The 22,425-nt window shown below is 38.0% G+C and overlaps 1 protein-coding gene across 11 annotated transcripts in view; it reads left to right on the top strand.

The window, feature by feature from the left end:
* DLG2 (discs large MAGUK scaffold protein 2) overlaps positions 1 to 22,425 on the top strand; it is a 1,573,258-nt gene that overhangs the window by 779,937 nt on the left and 770,896 nt on the right. The window contains exon 1 of one of the 11 annotated variants that reach the window (XM_046015621.1): positions 10,817 to 11,242. The exons of 9 other annotated variants lie outside the window; for them this stretch is intronic. In XM_046015621.1, the coding sequence (XP_045871577.1) occupies positions 10,934 to 11,242 (309 nt within the window). In that variant the 5' untranslated portion in view covers positions 10,817 to 10,933. Of the gene's footprint in view, positions 1 to 10,816; positions 11,243 to 22,425 lie in introns of those variants that run through there. One more of the 11 variants, XM_046015624.1, reaches the window with a different exon arrangement.

Below are 22,425 nucleotides of genomic sequence, written 5' to 3'. Positions count from 1 at the left end.
CCAGGGGAAGAAAACAGACTTCCCACCAAGCAGGGAGTCCGATGTGGGACTAGAACCTCGGACTCGATCCCGGGACTCCAAGATCATGACCTGAGCCAAAGGCAGTTGCTTAACCAACTGAGCCACCCAGGTGCCCAGTCTTAACAAATTTTAAAAAGATCGAAATCATACCAAATATATTTCCAAACTACAGCAGAATGAAACTAGAACTCAATGGCAGAAGGAAAACTGGAAAATTCACAAGTATTTGGAAATTAAACAATACATTACTTTTTTTCCTATTTTTTTTTAAATTAACATATAATGTATTATTGGTTGCAGGGGTACAGGTCTGTGAATCATCAGTCTTACACAATTCACAACGCTCACGATAGCACATACCCTACCCAATGTCCACCATCCAGCCACCCCATCCTTTCCGCCCCATACCCCCAGCAACCCTCTGGTAACAGCACATTCTTGACCAACCGGTGGATCAAAGAAGGAAGCAAATTGGAAAGTTGAAACTATCTTAAGGCTAAAATGAAGGCATAACATACCAAAACCAGGAAAAAAAGCAGTTCTAGGCAGGAAGTTTAAATGCTTACATTAAAAAAAAAAAATTAAAAATGGGAAAAAAAAGCCCTGATTTTATACCTCTTAGAACTAGAAAAAGAGCAAACTAAACTCAAAGTTAGCAGAAGGAAGGAAATGTTAAGACTAGAACAGAAATAAAATAGAAAATTGAGAAAAAAATAGAAATCAATGAAACTAAGGACAGTTTTTTTTTAAACATAAGCAAAATTGACACATCTTTAGTTATATTAACTAAGAAAGAAACAGGGATGACTCAAATAAAATAAAAATAAAAGAGATGTTTCAGTTGATGCCACAGAAATTAAAAGTATAGGGACTACTGCAAACAATTATACACCAACAAATTGGATAACCTAGAAGAAATGGATAAATTCATAGGAACATACAACTCACAAAATCTGAACCATGAAGAAATAGAAAAATCTGAACAGATCCTATAACTATTAAGGAAATGGAATCAATAATTAAAACTTCCAACAACAACAAAGCTAGGACCAAATGGCTTTACAAGTGAAATCCAACAATCATGTGAAAACAAATCAAGGCCAGTCTATCTCAAACTCTTCCAAAAACTTAAAGAGAAAACTTTCAGACTGATCTTATAAGGCCAGCATTACTCTGATAACACTCCAGGAAGAGATACCACAAGAAAATAAAATTTTAGACCCAAATCCCTGATAAGTGGGTACAGAAATCCTCCATAAATACCAGCAAACTGAGTTCAACAACATATTAGAAAGATCATACACCATGACCAAATAGAATTTATCCCTGGTAGTTTAAAGGTAGTTGAACTCACAGAACACATTGAATGTGGCATGCCACATTGACAGAACAAAGGATAAAAATCACATGGTTATCTCAATAGGTGCAGAAAAGGCACTGACAAATTTCAGCACTCTTTCATGAAAAACATGTTCAAAAACTAGGAATAGAAGGTACTTACTTCAATATATGAAAAATTCACTGCTAACATCATATTCAGTGGGAGAAAGCTAAAAGCTTTTCCTCTAAGATCAGGAACAAGATAAAAATATTCATTCCCAACATTTCTATTCAGTGTTGTATTTGGGAATCCTAACCAGAGCAAAAAAGCAAGAGGAACAAATAAGAAATAAGAAATATTGTCTGTGGTGTAAGGAAGTGGTCCAATTTCATTTTTCTGCATGTGGCTGTCCAATTTTCCCAGCACCATTTATTGAAGAGGCTGTCTTTTTTCCATTGGACATTCTTTCCTGCTTTGTCGAAGATTAGTTGACCATAGAGTTGAGGGTCGATTTCTGGGCTCTCTATTCTGTTCCACTGATCTATGTGTCTGTTTTTGTGCCAGTACCATGCTGTCTTGATGATGACAGCTTTGTAATAGAGCTTAAAGTCCGGAATTGTAATGCCACCAACTTTGGCTTTGTTCTTCAATATTCCTTTGGCTATTCGAGGTCTTTTCTGGTTCCATATAAATTTTAGGATTATTTGTTCCATTTCTTTGAAAAAAATGGATGGTATTTTGATAGGGATTGCATTAAATGTGTAGATTGCTTTAGGTAGCATAGACATTTTCACAATATTTATTCTTCCAATCCAGGAGCATGGAACATTTTTCCATTTTTTTGTGTCTTCCTCAATTTCTTTCATGAGTACTTTATAATTTTCTGTGTATAGATTCTTAGTCTCTTTGGTTAGGTTTATTCCTAGGTATCTTATAGTTTTGGGTACAATTGTAAATGGGATTGACTCCTTAATTTCTCTTTCTTCAGTCTTGTTGTTGGTGTACAGAAATGCAACTGATTTCTGTGCATTGATTTTATATCCTGACACTTTACTGAATTCCTGAACAAGTTCTAGCAGTTTTGGAGTGGAGTCTTTTGGGTTTTCCACATATAGTATCACACACAAAAATAGACTCCAAATGGATGAAGGACCTCAATGTGAGAAAGGAATCCATCAAAATCCTTGAGGAGAATGCAGGCAGCAACCTCTTCGACCTCAGCCGTAGCAACATCTTCCTAGGAACAACAGCAAAGGCAAGGGAAGCAAGGGCAAAAATGAACTGTTGGGATTTCATCAAGATCAAAAGCTTTTGCACAGCAAAGGAAACAGTTAACAAAACCAAAAGACAACTGACAGAATGGGAGAAGATATTTGCAAACGACATATCAGATAAAGGGCTAGTATCCAAAATCTATAAGGAACTTAGCAAACTCAACACCCAAAGAACAAACAATCCAATCAAGAAATGGGCAGAGGACATGAACAGACATTTCTGCAAAGAAGACATCCAGATGGCCAACAGACACATGAAAAAGTGCTCCACGTCACTCGCCATCAGGGAAATACAAATCAAAACCACAATGAGATATCACCTCACACCAGTCAGAATGGCTAAAATGAACAAGTCAGGAAATGACAGATGCTGGAGAGGATGTGGAGAAAGGGGAACCCTCCTCCACTGTTGGTGGGAATGCAAGCTGGTGCAACCACTCTGGAAAACAGCATGGAGGTTCCTCAAAATGTTGAAAATAGAACTACCCTATGACCCAGCAATTGCACTACTGGGTATTTACCCTAAAGATACAAACATAGTGATCCGAAGGGGCACGTGTACCCGAATGTTTATAGCAGCAATGTCTACAATAGCCAGACTATGGAAAGAACCTAGATGTCCATCAACAGATGAATGGATAAAGAAGATGTGGTATATATACACAATGGAATACTATGCAGCCATCAAAGGAAATGAAATCTTGCCATTTGCGACGACGTGGATGGAACTAGAGCGTATCATGCTTAGTGAAATAAGTCAATCGGAGAAAGACAACTATCATATGATCTCCCTGATATGAGGACATGGAGAAGCAACATGGGGGGGTAGGAGATAGGAGAAGAATAAATGAAACAAGATGGGATTGGGAGGGAGACAAACCATAAATGACTCTTAATCTCACAAAACAAACTGGGGGTTGCTGCGGGGAGGTGGGATTGGGGGAGGGGGAGCGGGCTATGGACATTGGGGAGGGGAAGCGAACCATAAGAGACTATGGACTCTGAAAAACAACCTGAGGGTTTTGAAGGGTCAGGGGTGGGAGGTTGGGGCAACCTGAGGGTTTTGAAGGGTCAGGGGTGGGAGGTTGGGGGAACAGGTGGTGGGTAATGGAGAAGGCACGTTTTGCATGGAGCACTGGGTGTTGTGCAAAAAGAATGAATACTGTTACGCTGAAAAAATAAATAAAATGAGAAAAAAAAAAAAAAAAAAAAAAGAAATATTGTCTCTGTCTGCAGATAGTATCATTTTATATATAGAAAATCCTAAAGATTATACATACACACAACACAATTAGACCTAACAAGTTCAGCAGTTATAATACATAAAATAAATATACAAAGATTAGCATTTCTCTACAAAAACTAGTATAACAGTTAATAATTTGAATAATAAGTTAAGAAAATAATGTCATTTAAAATAGCATCAAAAAGAGTAAAATACAAATAAACTTGATTGAAAGATTTGTATAATGAAAACTACAAAACATTATTGAAAGAAATTGAAGATACAAATATGTTTATAGATTGGAAGACAACTTTTTTTATTAATTAAGATTTTATTTTAACTCCAGTATAGTTAATGTACACTTGTTATATTAGTTTTGGGTGTACAGTATAGTGATCCAACAATTCCACACATCACCCAGTGCTCATCACAACAGGTGCAGTCCTTAATCTCCATCACCTATTTCACCTACGCCCCCCAACCACCTTCCCTCTGGTAACCATCAGTTTGTTCTCTGTAGTTAAGAGTCTGTTTTTTGCTTTGTCTCTTTTTCTCTCTTTTCTCCTTTGCTTATTTGTTTTGTTTATATATTACCATATAGTACCATATACTATATACCATATATACCATATTTCGAACCACTCCATTTCTGGTTATGTATCCAAATAAAATTAAATTAGGATCTCAGAGATATTTACACTCCTGTGTTTATTGAAGCATTATTCACAAGAGCCAAATGGTGGAAACAATCTAAATGTCCACTGACAGACGAATGGATAAACAAACTGTGGTATGTACATACAGTGGACTATTATTCAGCCTTAAAAGTAGAAATCCTGCCATGTGTGAGGATATGGGTAAATCATGAGGACATCATACCCACTGAAATATGCTCGTTACAGAAGGATAAATACTGCATTCTTGCATATCATACGAGGTTTCTAAAGTAGTGAAATTCATAGATGCAGAAAGCAGAATAGTTGCATCAGGGGCCTGGGAGGTGGTGGTGGGAGCTGTTTGGTAAGCATAGAGTTTTAATCATGAAAAATGAAAAAAGTTCTAGAACTGTGCTGTACAACATCATGCTTAGAGTTAACAATACTGTACTCTACACTTAAAAATTTAAGAGAGTAGACCTCATATTGTGTATTTTTACCACAATTTTTTAAAAAGGAACTAAAAAGGATGCTTGTTTATGAGTAATAATGCTCGATTTTTTAAAAAACTTTCTAACTTGATTGGAAGAAGGAAGAGAAGATGTCATCTTGACTTTCTGCTCTCTAATATACACTTTTAATATCTTGTGAAATCATTCTACCTTTTGGATTATATTTTAAGAGCAGCTTGACTTGGTGGCTGTACTTTGGGATCTGCTCCCTGCTTTACCACTGGCTGGCTTTTGATGTGGGGAACTTCTCTTCCTTTTGCACTATCTATCTAGAAAGGGAGAACAATTGGAAAGCACTTGAGAGAAAAGCCCAGCTGTCAGGAAGTACAGCTTTTATGAATGAATATCTTGCTAAAATAAACAAAAGCTGTTTCAATTTCTTAACATCAGAAGATCACTAGCAAATTTCTTCAAAAAAATTAATTAATACACTTAGACTTCTTAGCCACAATGAATTTTTCACTTAAATGCTGATCTTAAAAGCACATTGTTTTTTTAAATTTTGTTTTGTTTTGTTTTTAGGTTCTAATGCTTATTTATTCATTTTTTTAAAGATTTTTTTATTTGACAGAGAGAGATCACAAGTAGGCAGAGAGGCAGGCAGGAGAGTGAGAGGGAAGCAGGCTCCCCTCAGAGCAGAGAGCCAACGTGGGACTCGATCCCAGGACCCAGAGATCATGATCTGAGCCGAAGGCAGCAGTTTAAACCACCGAGCCACCCAGGCGCCCCTTATTTATTCATTTTACACTGGGAGGTAGAACACAGACCCAAATGCTTATGTTGGTATGAACCCTGAAAGACAAATTTATCTTCTTTCCTGTTTGATTTATTTTAACATCTAACATTTACTTTGTGCTTGGTTTGGAGGATGCAAATTCACAAAAGAGAGCCCTCTCCCTTCCCTAATGGGCATTACCTACACTTGCGCAAAAGGGCGCAAAACAAGTAGTAGCATAATTGTTGTTTTTAATGCAATTGTTCTAAGTGTTGTAGTCAAGAAGCCCAGGTGCTAAATGAGTGTTCAGTGAGAGGATGACATGATCTGCTCTGGAAAGGGGAGACAGTGTTCTGGGAATGCTCCCTTATAAAGATGACGTTTGAGCCGAGCCCAGGATGGAGGGGAAGATGCCAGAATTTCTGAATAGAAGAGGCTTAGAGATGGCAAACTGGTAGGGAGGAAGGTCTAGGAGATTTGTTTCGGGGTTGTGCTGCCTGGTAAGCTCACTTTTACTCTTAGATTTTCTGTATGTTTCCCTGGGGTGGCTTTGGGGAGGTTGTCTGTGGATGCACGCTGTGGAAAGGTAAGCCGGAAGGGATGGGGGGTGGGGATGGAGCATGCGCAGTGGCGCACGGTGGGACTAAGCCTGGGTAGTCAAGGTCTGTGCGGATGGAGAGCAGGGCAAGGGCGTGAGCACGGGTGAAACTGGGGAAAGCCACAGAGGCCAGGTCACACAGGACATGATTAGGGACCATGGAAGCCACTTTAAAGACTGTTCTCTCTGTGGAAATAAAGATTCCCAGAGAATGGGACTTTATTGACAGCTGTTAAGCAGGGTAGGACCCGATCATTTTCACATTTTAGAAGTCCCTCTTGCCACTGTGTGAGAATGAATAGGTGTAAGGATGGGTACCAGAGACCAGTTAAGAAGCTGCTTCACCAGTTTGACAGAGAAATGACGCTTGCTTAGGTGGGGGTGGTCATCGTGGTGACTGAGAGAGACAGAAACGTGGAAGATATTTGCTCAGACATGTGTACAGTGTAGAGTGAACCGAATGGGCCAGGGGGTGTTGGAACGCTTCACAGAAGCGACATCAGGTTAATCTTGAAGGATGAGAACAAATTCCTGTAGTAGTGCTGTCCATCGCTTAGATGCCATTCCTAAAATATGTAAATTATAAATGATTATTACCTTTTTTTAGTATTCCTTTCAGGTTCTCTAAGAAATGTCACATAACTTGTGTTCTTATCTCTCTAATAGTGTTACTGCATGTGTTAGAATATAATAAATCTGCATTTCCTGAAAACCTTGTTACAGTTTAGCCTCATTGTTAATTCAGACTGATCCCGTCCTCATCCACACCCACCCAAGTCCAAGTGCATTAGTGAAAATGTACTTGGGGACATTTTTCAATTTTTTTTTCCACTTTCTAGTAAATCCTCAGTCCAAGTTAAATCTCTATGGCAATTTGGCATGTGTCTTTCCACCCTCTTAATTCTTGCCTGTGTCTGCCCTAGAAGAATGATAATTCAATTGATTTAAGGATTTGGGAAATAATTTTAAAGCCTAAAATACTTCAAATATTCTCAGTTCTCTTTTACTTCCAAATGTGAATGTGCTCAGATCTAGAGAGTGCTCGGATCTAGAGATTGCCCAGGCTGAAGGCTATTAGATGTAGAAGAATATTAGTTGACATTTATAACTTCTCCAGGCTGTGGCCCCAGGAATGGACTGTGTATACTTTTCAAATCAAGAAGAATTGTAACTATTACCTTATATTATTTTGTGATTATTTCCCACATTACTTATAACTGCTACGGGGCTTGTGCTGCTCAGTCCTTCTTTAGCAAGCACACAGCTCTTCTTTTGTAATTAACATCTTCATTTCCCCATGCATAGAATGCCTGAAGGAAATATTTTTCTGAAAACAGAGTCTGCATCTTGCTGTAGTACGGCACAATTTATTTAGTAATTCATCTTTCTATTTTTTTATTAAACAAATCAAGCCGGATATTAGTTTTAAGCCCTTGCATTAAAACTAGTGGTGGTTCTGTGGAGTCCGTTTCAGGTCAAAGAGAGGTCAGTAAGATATATCTCATCTAGGCATTATCCTGTACACCATCTGCCCGTGTTAAATCACAGTGATAAGTAGGATATGTACTGTACACCACTAATTCCTCTTTGGCCAGAATTTCATGTCATCTCATGGTCATTACAATTGTCCAATTACAGTTGATCAAATTGAATTATCTTTAATTAGTAGGTCTGTCTCATAGTACAGTGGGCTAGTTGGACCTATTTATCTGTGTAAGTGGTCTGTCATCAGACTTAGAAAGCCAAATGTCATGTTTGAAAAAAAAAAATCGGGGAAAGGGGCAGACAGGGGACTGGATATATGTTGTGTATGTTTAAGTGAAAGGTTAATTTCAGTACAGTTTTGTAATACATGTCACGAAAGTTTGCTATGGTCTTTAGGATCTTTGGAGGAAAGTAACATTAGTTATGCAATGTATGATGTTTATTTACCTGTATGGAAATGGCATACCGAGGTTAATAAAACAAAAACTCTATTGCCCTTGTAGTGGGAAGAGATAGCTCATTCTGAACCACCCATTCATAACACATTTAGGTCCCTGTGAAGATTTACAATATCTTTGTGTAATATCTTTGCTGGGAACTTTTCTGTCTTGCTGCAAACTGCACACACCATTACAAAATTTTAATGGATTCATACTGACTTATTCCTGTTCAGATTGATTCTTATACTTGAGAGGCAAATGGGTGAGAACAGGGCATGTGTTCCCTAAAGATGGCAGTGGGCCTTTGAGCAATGATATCTGCCTGAAAAACTCGAGAAGCATCTGTGGTTAGATAAGACTGGAGAGAGTCAAACTTATCACTTCTTGACATTCTCATTTGGGGGTGATCGTATTGCCATATCATATCAAGTCCTACCGTATAGCCATGCATCATGGTGACACCAGGAAAATATGAAGTTCTCTAGGGCTTGATTTGACCTAGAAGTTCTTTCAGGCATTATCCTTTGATCCCAGCATAAAAAATGAAGGTGGGGGAAAGAAGAGAGAAGGAGGGATAAAGAGGAGAGAGGAGAGAGCAGAGAAGGGAAGAGATATGGCTGATAGTCTGCCCTTTTTCCCACTGAGCATCGCATAATGATCTATTTGCCTCAATTTTACTATTTTTAAGTATTGATCTTAACTCCTAAATCCTTTTTCAGGAATAAAGATCATTAATGTCATTGTTTTTTCTACCCAATAGTTTAAATCTTCATCTATTTATTTATTTAGGCAAATTTCCATAACACCTCACTAAACACTGAACACTAAAGCTAAACTTAAAGGAATAATTTAAGTTTCTGGAACACTGCTGAACTCAATATTATTTCAAAACATGTCAGGAAGCTCCTGCCTGTCTCTCTCCTTCTGTATATGCACTCACCCAAGCATTCATTCATCCATCCAAAAAATATATATTATAAGTCTGCTATGTGCTGTGCAGGCAGTGTGCTAGGTGCCTGGTTAAAAATAAAAAATGGTACACAACAAACCAGGCCTTCCCTTTGAACTTATCTATATAGGTCATTATTACTTAGCAAAGGTGTTTTGAATGCCTACATTGCCAGGCAAGTTACTTATGGGAACCCCTGGTGCAGAATTTGGGAAAGAACCCTTTTATGGAGATACATAGGAAGAGTAGCTCCTAGTCCTTCCTCTCAGGGTTTTTATACGTAACAGTGATTTGTCCAGGGAGTTCTAGTGTTGAAATGTAGAATATGTTGTAATCCTACCCTTTGAAATAAGAACTTTGCTAACTCAGCCAGAATGAGATCTACACTGCTCTAGCAGTGAGAAGGTGGATCTGATGGTCTGGGGATAAAAATCATTATATCTTGGGACTCTCTCATTTTTGTTTGGTGCTGCATAGACGGTAGCTTGTATCCCAATCAAACCAAATTGTTCCCTCAGGGATATGTGATAAGGATAGACATTTTGGCAACAAATATGGAAAGTTTCAAACATAATAAAAATTCTAAATGCTCTGGTAATTAGCCTTTCTCTTTACTAAAAATACTATGTATGACTTCTGCAATCATACTAAAATTTTAAAACAATCATGTCCTCTCTGGAAGGCAATTGCTTTAAATTGGATAGATTTCACTCATTTTCCAGTGAAAGAATTTGAAAATTCTGTCTGTGGAAACCAAAATACTGGAGGGTAGAGTTGGATGTGTCTTTCACTTTAAAATGCAGACTCTCTCTGTGGTGAATGTATTTGTTGTGGTAAAGTATTTGAAAGGAAATCCTCAGAATAACTTGGGGTAAGGAAAAACACTGTATTAAAATAAGCCAATCCATCAGTTTTGAACTTTGAAAATTGCTTCATTTTGAATCAGAAAAAATTAATAATCATTCATAGTGTTAAAAAAAACATGTGTTTGGATTATACTATGTAATCATGATCTAAAACAAATGAAACCTCCACATTTTAAAGGACTGTAGTATAATGCTGTGACCTCGGTGATTTTTCCAAATGAATTAATGTTGAGCGTTAATGTTGATGCTCTAACTTCGCCACCTCGCGATGTGCTCTGTGTCTTGGCAAATATCTCTCTACATAAGTGATTCCTGTAAATGTGGGAAATCTCTTTTCAGGTTAACTTTCCCATCATTTTAAATCGCCCATCCTATATTATTTCAGCCTAGAAGGGTCCTGCTAGTCTGATAAGCAGCTTTCCCTCCTGAGGTCTGTATTTCGTGCAGGGCTCATCTAGCAGAGGGAAACGCCAGAATGCCAAATTGCAGAGAGTATTCTTTACCGTGGGGCTCTATCCAAAAAGGGTTTGTAACACAGTGTACAGTCTTGTAGCCCAGCTGTGTGGAGCATTGATTGCTTCTGCCTAGAGCAGGGATACTGTCAAGTTGCTCTGTGAGTTGAGTCATCTATTGACAAAGAGCTACCAGCCCGCAGATAATGCTGTGCGGAGCTGCTCTCGCTGCTCCCACCATGCGCTGCTTATAGCAGCTGTCAAAGATACTGAGGGATCCACGGGAGGACAAAAAAAAAAAAAAAAAAAAAAAAAAAAAAAAAAAAAAGACTTTTACAACTGCCTGGAAGAAAGGGGTGTGAGGGAGGAGACATTCCTGTGCAGAGCTGACCAAAGGAAAGAGTAGGCATCAGTGCAGTATGAATGCATACCTCACCAAGCAACACAGCTGCAGCCGGGGGTCGGATGGGATGGATGCCGGCAGGAGCGCCCCCACCCTGATCAGGGACACCCACTGCGCTTGTGGCTGGCAGAGGAGCCCTCAGGGGCTTGGGTACAATTCTCAGACCATGCCCGCTTCAGGACCTGGGGGCCCAGCTTCAAACAGGACCAAGCTGGTCACTTTGTGGGACAGTGTGCGGAAAAGCCCCCACAAGACGGGCTCCAAGGGCAAAGGGACTTGTGGGGAGCGTTGCGCCTGCCCACATGGTTGGTTCAGCCCAACACAGGTGAGACTTTTCCTTATGACTTTCCCTTGAGTATCGGAAGAAACTGAGAGCAAGTCGCGTGAGGGTAGCATGGTTTGGAAACTTTGCCGGGTCCTCCTTGCTGACTGGGTGTGTGCCTGTTTGGAAAATGGTGGGCTTGGGAAAACCTGTCATTTTCACAGGTGTTTGGGGGCTCACACCTCTGGGTGGCCTGCGGAAGTCCAAAGATGCTGTGCTCAGTTTCTTTCAGTGACTTTTCCCCAAGTTCAACTTCTCTAGTCCTCAGATGATTTTACTATGCTGTATTTTGGCAGCACTTTAACTCCTAATCATTGTTAACTTTGTGTTCTGCCTAGCCTCATTTTTTTTTAAGGGAGAAAAAAATAAACTTAGATACCTTCCGTCTCTTTAATCATAAAAGGGCATTTATTTCTTCAGCTATGGAAAGCAGTGATTTGAAGTATGCTATTCTAATTTTACTCTTATAAAACTGTATACCTTTTCAGTAATAGGGAAGAAATTTTGTTTATACTAAATAATTCATTTTACAAACAAAGGGAATAATTGGGAGCAAACTAGAGGATGATTACACTCAGAATAAAATAATGAAACATTTTATTTATTCACAGGGAAGCAATAAGGTTATTTATATTAAAAACTATAACTCTCTTTCTTCTATAATGTATTTCTGAAGCAGATGTGTAGATTCCCTTAATTTAATTGCTAGCTTATTCTTGCCCCAAACTACTGGCATTTTATCAGAAATGAAATTGGCTCATTTTTTTCCCGGCCCCATCTAGAAAAGGGAAGACAACTTCCTGTAAATGCTGTAAAATTTAAATAAAGTGCACCTGTAATCACTGTCATAAATATTGAATGATAGTTCTTAAATATCCATTGAAGAAGAGAAAAACTGTTTGCAGAAAAAAAATCGTTTCTTGATTTTAATGTGATCTTAGCATAAATGAGAAGTGGCTATTGACCATGAGTGAAATGTTATGATCTGAGAGGTGGAGAGTACATTCTAATTTTAATATTAGTTTTTTAAAAAGTACTTCCAAGAATATCATATGTCACTAGATCTTAATGATACTGTTCATATATGTGACTTTTGATCCATTAATATCATGCATCTCAGCATCTTGATTTAAATAAAGAATATATTGTCATTTTAGTATTAAACTGGTTCAGTTTGAAATGGAGCCTGATATTTGGAAACTTGGTTATTTTTTAAAGTTAACATGAATTCCAAACTGAAAAAACAGTCTTGACAATTTTGAAGTCTCTACATATTCTTTTACAAATGCATGCATTTAAATGTCTTTAAAGTATATCTCTGTGTCAATTATGCTAGATTCTCAAGGCTCACATAGGCAAAGAAGACAAACACACACTAGCTTCTAGTTTTTGCATAGATTAGAATTAGCCAACTTGTTTTAGAGTAGAAAAAGCAAACTTGTTTTATGGTCACAGTTTTTTTCCAACATGTAAAAAGATGTGCATTTCATAAATGATAATTTCCCAAACCAAAAATCTCTAATTGTACATTAAAATAACCATGCTTTCAAATTTTTGTACATTTTTCATCAGTCAAGGGAAACTTTTCCCTTCCTTGGTTTTTAACAAACCAGTCTCCTACTTGCCTTGAATTTACAGACATTTAATGCTTTAAAGGATTGAAATAGACTCTCTGTACTGATAATTAAAGATCCAGTGACATATGAGAAGGCAATAAATTGAGACAGACACCATCTCCCATTCTTTTTCACACACATTTCTATTAATTTTCTCTTTTATTCACAGGTCCTTTATTCTTAGCTAGGAAGAACAAGGATAACCAAATATTGGGGTTACAATACTGTATCTCTTAGGGTCTTTAGTGTTGTGACACCTGACCCTTCCTCTCTTTTACCATCTCAGTCCTGTGAAAGTGCTGTGAATAAATTTTAATATATGTATTTAAATATCCCTAAAATACCTAAATATTTGCACATATTAATGTATTTTCATGTATTTATAAGTATATATATATACATGTAAGCATGCATATACATATATACATATAAAAATTAAAGTTCTGTTTAAAGTTCTCTTTTCTCACCCAGAAAGTACTTTTTCTTCCAAAGGATGTTTTATTCTCTCCATATAAAGTACATTTCTTTACTTCTTATAAGTGTTCTAAAATGCTGATTTATGTATGTGTATTCATATATCTATGAATACATGTATAGATATGTATATTCATTTACACATGTATTTATAGACTATATCTAATATTTAAAATATACAGATATGTGTAAATACTATACACCCATAGATACCATCACAAAAATAAGACCATCTGTGTGTCTAGGTGTATGCATATGTGTCATTAACAGCCAAGTCTGGTTTGAGAATTTTGTGGTACTATTCATACCCCTTAAATTAACTAGAGATATCCTGTGAAATACTGTGAAATGAAGGATGGAGGTTAATGATACTAAACAAGAGAATTCTTGATAAAGTAGACATGAGCAGAGTGCAGGCTATAGAGAAGCCTCGGGCCCCACATGTGGTACAGAACATGCCTCAGGGCTGTTAAGTGTCTGGGAGTTGGGATCCTGCCCTCAGAGATATTTGCTGTATTACGTGGACATCAGCAGTGTGATTTCCGACTGCTATAATAGAGGGCCATGGTAATGACTTGAGTTCTTCCCAAGGCTCTTTGCCAGACTCCTGTTATTTGGGGTGCTGTGTGCTAACAGGACACTGTCATTATGTTGTTCCTCAGCATGACTGAAAAATAGCTTCTGTCCTTTCTCAAATAAGTTTTCATTCCATTTGGATCTGTAGAATTAATACAACCATAATAGTAGGTAAGAAGATGGAAAATTATAGGGTCCAGAAGTGAGTTCTAGAGGCACATCTAGGATAATAGTGTTGGCCTGGGTGGGGGAGGGGGGGAAAGGATGTCCATCATCCCTTATGTGGCGTTTCTCCCCAGTGCGGACTGATTTGGGAAGGAAGCACAGAACAGTAGAGATTCAAAGCCCAGAGTTCGATGCCTTTGTACTTCATTCATTCTTCATTTGTTTATTCAACTATCATTTCCTGAGTGCTTGCCATGTGGCTCTGTCAGACCTGTGGATATAATAGTAAACAAAAGAAATACTCTCCCTACCATTGTGGAGCTTATGGCCTGCAGTGGTATATAATATTTATTAAGTATATCATAATATATATGGAATTATATCATCATAAGTCACACATTGGAAGGGAAAAAGTCTCATAGAGTTCTACAAAGTCTACAGTAGATATATATTCAGGATACAGAGGAACCACAGAGGAGTAAGAAAGCAAGATTTTTTTGTGTGTATATATATTTATTTATTTAATTACATTAAATTTTATTATTTTCAATTATTTTTTTATTTTTTATTAACATATAATGTATTATTAGCCCCAGGGTTACAGTTAGTTAATTTAATTTTAATGAAAAGGCACTGCATCTCTTTAAGCCTAGATTTTCTGTTTTATAAAATGAGCATAAAATTAGACCCTAACTCAGGATTGTAGTGAGGAATTAACATAGTAAATGTAAGGTACTTAGCACAGTGCTTACATGTAGTAGGGGGTTCAATAAATATTTGTAGAATGAATGAATAAGAAGCCTGCAGTAAAAGCTGGCTGTTATTAACCAATTCCTTAATTCATTATATCTGATTGGCTAGGAAGAGAAAAATAAGTGAATCAGGGAAGACTACCAGAGGTGGTGATCCTTGGGCTGCATCGAATTGAACCTAAAAGTAACATACCTGTTTTTATCAAGTAAGCAAAGAGAGATAAGCTTTCTGGGTAAAAATAATAGAAGCTGAAACACATATATCACGCGGTTGCCGTGTAGAAACTACTCAGAGTTCTGTTTCTCTGGACATGGGGCACTAGAGAGTAGGTTCAGCAAGGGCTGGGGCTGGAGGCCTGGGCAAGGCTGGGGCACAGAGTCTCCGGGGCTTCGACGGGGACTCTGCTGCGCGGATCGCATGGAGCCCATCACTGCAGGATCCTGGCCACTCTCACTCTCTTTGGGTTAGCCTTTGTGCTCAGTGAACCATTCTGGCCCCAGTTTCTCTGTTTCTAAGAAAAACGGTCTTCCCTAAATGAATTCCCATATCTCTTTCAATACTAATATTCTGTGACTCTGTCAACTGATACCCATCCATTAATGGGAAGTGCTTTGGAAACAATTTATGCTTTTTTTTTTTTTTTAAAGATTTATTTATTTGACAGACAGAGATCACAAGTAGGCAGAGAGGCAGGCAGAGAGAGAGAGAGGAGGAAACAGGCTCCCAGCTGAGCAGAGAACCCCATACGGGGCTCGATCCCAGGACCTTAGGATCATGACCTGAGCCAAAGGCAGAGGCTTTAACCCACTGAGCCACCCTGGTGCCCCAAGATTTATGCTTTAAGGCAAGACAATCCTAAATTTGAACTTACTAGCTCTGTGTGACCTTGCTTTCTTAACTCCTTTAAGGTTCATTTGTCTTCTCTGTAAAACTTAGGATGATAACATTATATTATGGGAAAATGTAATAAGAATTGAAAATACTCTACATAAAAGAGCCCAGTGTGGTGCTTAGAACATAGGAATTGTTCGATAAGTGGTATTTATTTTTACTGATGATATCCAAATGCTTTTTTAACCTTAAGAACTTATTGTCCATCTAATTAATTAATCAGTATCATGGTCCCTTATTAGAATTTCTACTTTGTTCACTGAATTTTTTGATGTCTTACTTATAATGATGAAGTTTAGGTTAGGCAACTGTCCAGAAACATTAGGCACAGTACCACAGGATGACGGGATGACATTTTGCCCTTCAGTGTTCTCAGAGATTTACGACGATGCCTACACAGAGAAAGAGAGAGACAGAGAGAGAAAAAATATATACATAATAGAACTGTGTTGATGAAGTAGCATTCCCATTATCTTATATTAGAAGGTAGGTGATATTAGATTTTCTCAGCAACATCCTGCTAGAACAACGGTGTTTGAAACATTTAGCCAAACTCTGTAAATCTTCCCTAAGGGTCCCTTTGCAACTCCTCCAGACACAGTAATTTGCAGCAACTTGAGTGCAGGGAACCTTTTTTTTTGTCCAAGAAGTAAGATTGCCCTGGGCTCAAATCTCAGGCTCAGTTTATGCCCAGCCAGAAAGATCTGACAGTTTGTTTTAACTCTGCAACTGCTTCTACAGATTCCTTCTGGAAAGAGAGCCCTTACCAAAGAAGAAGACTTTTAGTCTCTGGAAAACACCAGCTGCCCCCAGGCAAAGGAAACAGAATCGAATAAGAGATAATACCAAAGGAATTAAAGTTCTAGGCAGTTCCTTGGGCAGACTTGAAGATGCTTGGTCAACACTTTAGTTACCCCCCGCCCCTTCTGGATGCTGACAAGAGCAGAGCATTTTCTCTAGGGCTGGACAAGTAGGACAAAATACTGAGGGTGGGAAAGGAATGAGTAAAGGTGATAGTATTTATTGAATATTCAGGATACCCACAATGTGTGCAGCATTACGCTAGAACTCTATGCTGGTCATTTTTTGAATTCTCCTGACAACATTAAAAGAGTGATATTAAAACCCCCATTTTATAGGGATGTCTAGGTGGCTCAGTCATTAAGTGTCCGCCTTCGGCTCAGGTCATGATCTCAGAGTCCTGGGATCTAGTACCGTATCAGGCTCTGTGTTCAGCGGGGAGTCTGCTTCTTCTGCCTGAGGCTCTCCCCCTGCTTGTGTGCATGCTCTCTGTCTCTTTCTCTTTCTCTCTCTGTGACAAATAAGTAAAGTCTTTACAAAAATAAAAGAAAAGAAAATCCCCATTTTATAGGTATGAAAATTAAGGCTGACTGACTTTCTCCTGATGGCACATCTAATAAGGGTAGAATTTGTTTCAAAGGTAGGTGTCTATATGACCCTTTCCACAGAATCTTACAGTAAGATCTCTTTGAGGAACAGAGACCTTTTTAACTTTCTGATTTAAAAGGAAATCTCCTTAAGGAATTGAAGTATTTTACATGGTAGGGAGAACTGGCATCCCCTAGCAGAATCCTTGATTTTCCCATTCTGCTTCCTTTTCTGGTGTTAGGAACCCTGAGTTGGTCGGGCCACTGAAACCCCTTCCCCTCTCTGATTAAGTTTAAGAACTGTGCTGAAGGAGTTGAAGTTGATTCTCACAGCACTGATACTTGCCCTTAGAAGTGCCCTGTTTCAAGGTATTTTCAAGGTGGCTCAGTTGGTTAAGTGTCCTACTCTTGGTTTTAGCTCAGGCATGAGCTCAGATCATGGGATCAAACCCCACATCAGGTTCTATGCTCAATGCAGAGTCTGCTTCAGATTCTCTCTCCCTCTTCCTCCTTCTCACTCACTCTCACTCTAATAAATAAATAAAATCTTTAAAAGAAAAAAGATGAAGAAATACCTTATAACTTGTGGTTATTTGCAGATTAGATTCAATCTTACAAAAATTTATAGTGAGGAATTGAGAAGGATATATTTTAAACTTAATATACATACATAACAAAAACACATGTAGGCATTATATGTCTTACGTCCAGACCACACAGTGCTGAATGTTGTGAATCTCACATGTCAGTTACTTGTGTCTTTATGATACCAAGAATCAAATATCTAACTTTAATACCACCATCTCCATTGTCCGTCCTCTTCCTTTTTATGATATTGTTTGATCTGTTACAAATGTAGCCCCACCCAATTTTATCCTCCCCCATTCTTTCGTCTACTTTGTTCCCTTTTAATTTCCCAAAGGCATCTATATGTGTTATAATTATATCAGAGGTAGATGGGAATTTAGAGGTCATCTAGTACATTTTCCAAAGGAGAACAGGGTCCTTCGGTTTGTGGCAGAATTGGTCCTTGTCTTTGAACGCAGAATTGAGTTGCCTTTTTACTGTGTCAAGCTGCCTTCCCTCTCGAAGCTCTGTGCTCCTCTTTATGAAGTTCATTATCGGCAGAAAGTTGTGAAGCATGTAATTTGTTGGCAGTGCAGTGTTGGGCATTATATAAAAAGTTATCTTACTTCTTACCTCTATTGTCTCATAAATTAGACCAGCAATCCCAAAGAGATAGAGACAAGAGCCACTAGAAATAATTTTAGAATTGTATGGAGAGGGGCGCCTGGGTGGCTCAGTGGTTTAAGCCTCTGCCTTCGGCTCAGGTCATGATCTCAGGGTCCTGGGATCAAGTCCCGCATTGGGCACTCTGCTCAGTGGGGAGCCTGTTACTCCCTCTCTCTCTGCCTGCCTCTCTGCCTACTTGTGACCTCTCTCTCTCTGTCAAATAAAGAAATAAAATATATATAAAAAAAAAAGAATTGTATGGAGATACTTTATATATTACTAATGATTGGGAGGTGATGCTGGCATCTAGCAGAAAGGACCCAGGGATGCTGGATGCACTGTCATTTGCTAAGAAGTTCTGCACAGCAAAGAATCCCCCTTTGTACTACACAATTTTTAACATGGTACTGGAAATTCATGAAGATTTTTTCAAGTTTATGATTTTTTTAAGCCTGAAGTCAAATTCAGTTTTACAAACAGATATGAAGCATTTTCTGCAAGGATTTACTAATCGTTACATCTTCTGGGAATGTAACTTCTATGTAAGTCAAGGAATCATTGTATTTTGTTCTCTTAGGAATTTGACAGGACTTGATTCCTATTTTGGAAGATCCCATCCTAAAGCTGAAGCTCCTGCACTGATTGCTGTCGCCAATACATCTCCCCTGTATGAGTCTCCATTTGTAAATATCACCTGCATTATGGGATTGAAGAGACTTGGGGCTTTTTTTAATAGATGTAGAACCAAAGATTTTAAGTTGTTAGAAATACATAAAATACTGACTTTGATTGCAAAATAAGTGAGATATGAGGAATTTGAGAAACAAGACAGAGGATCATAGGGGAAGGGAGGGAAAAATGAAACAAGATGAAGCCAGAGAAGACACAAACCCTAAGAGATTCTTAATCTCCGGAAACGAACTGAGGGTTGCTGGAGGGGAGAGGGGTGAGAGGGATGGAGTGGCTGGGTGATGGACATTGGGGAGGGTATGTGCTGTGGTGAGTGCTGTGAATTGTGTAAGACTGATGAATTACAGACCTGTACCCCTGAAACAAATAATACATTATATGTTAATTTAAAAAAAAAAGAAATACATAAAATACAAAGCTCTCACTAAATTTCATTAATAGGATTGTTTTAAAAACATTTCATTTCATTGACATACCATATATTAATTTTTAAAACATTTTATCATATAGTGAGAAATATGTTTTGTGAAAGTAACCGAAATTACTTACTGTTTAGTTCTCTGTTGTTTTCAGTACTACTCTGATATTATCCCAAAGTCATCTGCACTCAACTTCCCTACAAGCTCTTACATTCTGAGTTGTTTTGTTGTTGTTACTGCTGCTGCTGCTGTTGTTGTTGTTGTTAAATCCAGTCCTCATTCCCCATTTTTGTAATCAAAGGATAGAGTTCCAGGTCTATGGAGGTACTAGAAATCAAATGTATACCTTTAAACTGGGGAGAATTCCAAACAGGGATAAAGAGATAGGGATAGAGAGATGATGAATTCCCTCACTGACCTGTCCTATACAAAACGGAATTATTTTGACACCAAAGTTATAACTAAGTGTCAGTTTATTTCTAAAAATATGACTTCTTTAAAGATTTTATTTATTTATTTGATAGAGAGACACAGCGAGAGAGGGAACACAAGCAGGGGGAGTGGGAGAGGGAGAAGCAGGCTTCCTGCTGAGCAGGGAGCCCAGTGTGAGCTTGATCCCAGAACCCCGGAATCATGACCTGAGTCGAAAGCAGACGCTTAACGATTGAGCCACCCAGGCACCCCCCCAAAAATTTTTTTAACTATCTCCGCTTTAGCTATTGGCACTCTTCTTAGATTATTCATATTGAATTTTTCCTTTGATCTCTTATTATCTGCAAGTGATCTGTTATTATTTCTTCCAACACTAATTTGTAATCTAGGATCCTTCCTATATGTGTTTCTTCTTTTACTTTTCCTATACTTCTTGTAAGAAATGGTATCTGGCCTCTTTAATCCACTGAAATCCATATTTATTAATTATAAGAACAGGTAAACATTTGACTACTCCATTACACTGTTCGGTACAGTTGGGCTCACAGACTGACAAATTGAAAACGTCTTTCTAATATAAAACACGTTTTTTGTATTTTTCTTTTTACTTTAGTATAAAAATATGTATAGGCCATTGTATTATCTATGAATTTCATTTCAGATGGAGAAAAGGGGATCTTACAAAACAAAACAAAACAATCATTGTAAAGTGGAAAGGTTGAGTCTAATAGAATTGAGAATCTGGCCCTTTACAGAAAAAGTTTGCCAACCTCTGCATTAGACTATCAGTTTTCATTTCCTTCTGGTGCAGTGTCCCATTCTGCCTCACAGTCTCTCCGGCTGTGGAGAGGAGAGACCTCATCATCTATACCTTTATGTCTAGCTGGGTACTGTACATGATTTACCTATACATTGTACCCCAGTTATGAGTACTTAACCTTATGTTCCACTAAGCTGCGTTCCATTAGAGCACAACCTATTCACCTTTGTTTCTCCAGAACTCAACAGTTCAATAAAGTGTTCTTGGTTTCTGAATGAAGATTAGCACAGGGCCTTATATATAAAGTACTTAAGTAGTTTTAAATTTCTTTTTAATTATTATTATTTTTTAAAGATTTTGTATTTCTTTATTTAGCAGAGAGAGAGAGATCAGAAGTAGGCAGAGAGGCAGGCAGAGAGAGAGAGGGTGGGGAGAAGCAGACGCCCTGCTGATCAGAGAGCCTGATGTGGGGCTTGATTCCAGGACCCTGAGATCATGACCTGAGTCGAAGGCAGAGGCTTAACCCACTGAGCCACCCAGGCGCCCGCTTTTTAATTATTATTATTACTAATTATGTATGTGGCTTAAGGTCAGGAGTGACATTTTACCCTTGTAGTAACTCTCTTTAATAATAGAATATAATAAAAAGTTAATCATCATTTATTGGTTTGTTTTTAGTTTGACTCAGATTCTTACTCTATTGTGGTGCTATTGAAATATTGGAATCAGTGTTCAGAAATTAGGTTCTGCGTTCAAGTGGGTCATGGTGTTCAATGATGAAAGGTACAGTACTGTACTTTGAGAGGACAACCAGAGAAAAAATTTATTCTGCACAGTTTCGTTGTTCAATTTAGGAGCCACTTGTTCTCTAGAAGGCTGAAATAATGTAATGAAATATTATTTTATAATTAGTTTCTGTACAATCTATTGTAGACTGCATGACCTTCTTTATCCATCAATTTCATCGTTAAATATAAGTGCTCAGAGTAGTGTAGTTGGCAACACCACATTAAAAATCCATAATTGAAGACCTTTGTACTTTATTCTGATAGGCTGTGCTCTTTAGCTAGTGGTCAACAGTGATTGTTATATTTTTTCAGAAGTATTGTTTTGTTTAAAAATTGTTAACTTTAAGACTATGTAAATAATTCTTAGGATTTTAGTACACTTTAGAATGATTAATAAATATATCTGCAGGGGGAGGTGGGAGAGGGAGAAGCAGACTCCCGGCTCAGCGGGACTCGATCCTAGGACCCTGGGATCGTGATCTGAGCTGGAGGCAGACACTTAACCCATTGAGCCACCCAAGCACCCCTGTACCTGGGCTTTTGATTTCACATTTCTCATAGAGATAAATTTTCAGGAAAGAAATCACTGAGTCAATTAGGCAACTTTTTAAAAGCTCGTAGTATTTATCTAGTCATTCAGTCGATTTTTATTCAGTAATTAATGATTGAATAGTTCCCATATGCCAAAACACTGTGTTAATCAATGGGGATACAAAGGAGAACAAAAGAGACAGATTCCTACGCCACACAGTTTAGAGTTAATTGCCAAAGTGCTTCTAAGAAGACTTTTACAAATATACAGTCCTTCCATTTCAGGGGTGTATGAATAAGCCTTTCTTCCTGTACTCTTGATGGTTTTATCATTGTAAAAAAGAGTTCATGAGTTTGGTAAGCTAAAAAAATTGCATGCCATTGCTATCGTAACTTGTTTTTATTTGTTAATGAAGAGGGGTTGCTTTTTATGTGATTGTAGCCAATTGTGATACTATTAAGGAATTATC

This window comes from Meles meles, chromosome 8, assembly GCF_922984935.1.
Source record: "Meles meles chromosome 8, mMelMel3.1 paternal haplotype, whole genome shotgun sequence".
Taxonomy (NCBI): domain Eukaryota; kingdom Metazoa; phylum Chordata; class Mammalia; order Carnivora; family Mustelidae; genus Meles; species Meles meles.
Note: the sequence above shows the minus strand (reverse complement) of the source record. Positions and strands in the feature narration are given on the sequence as shown.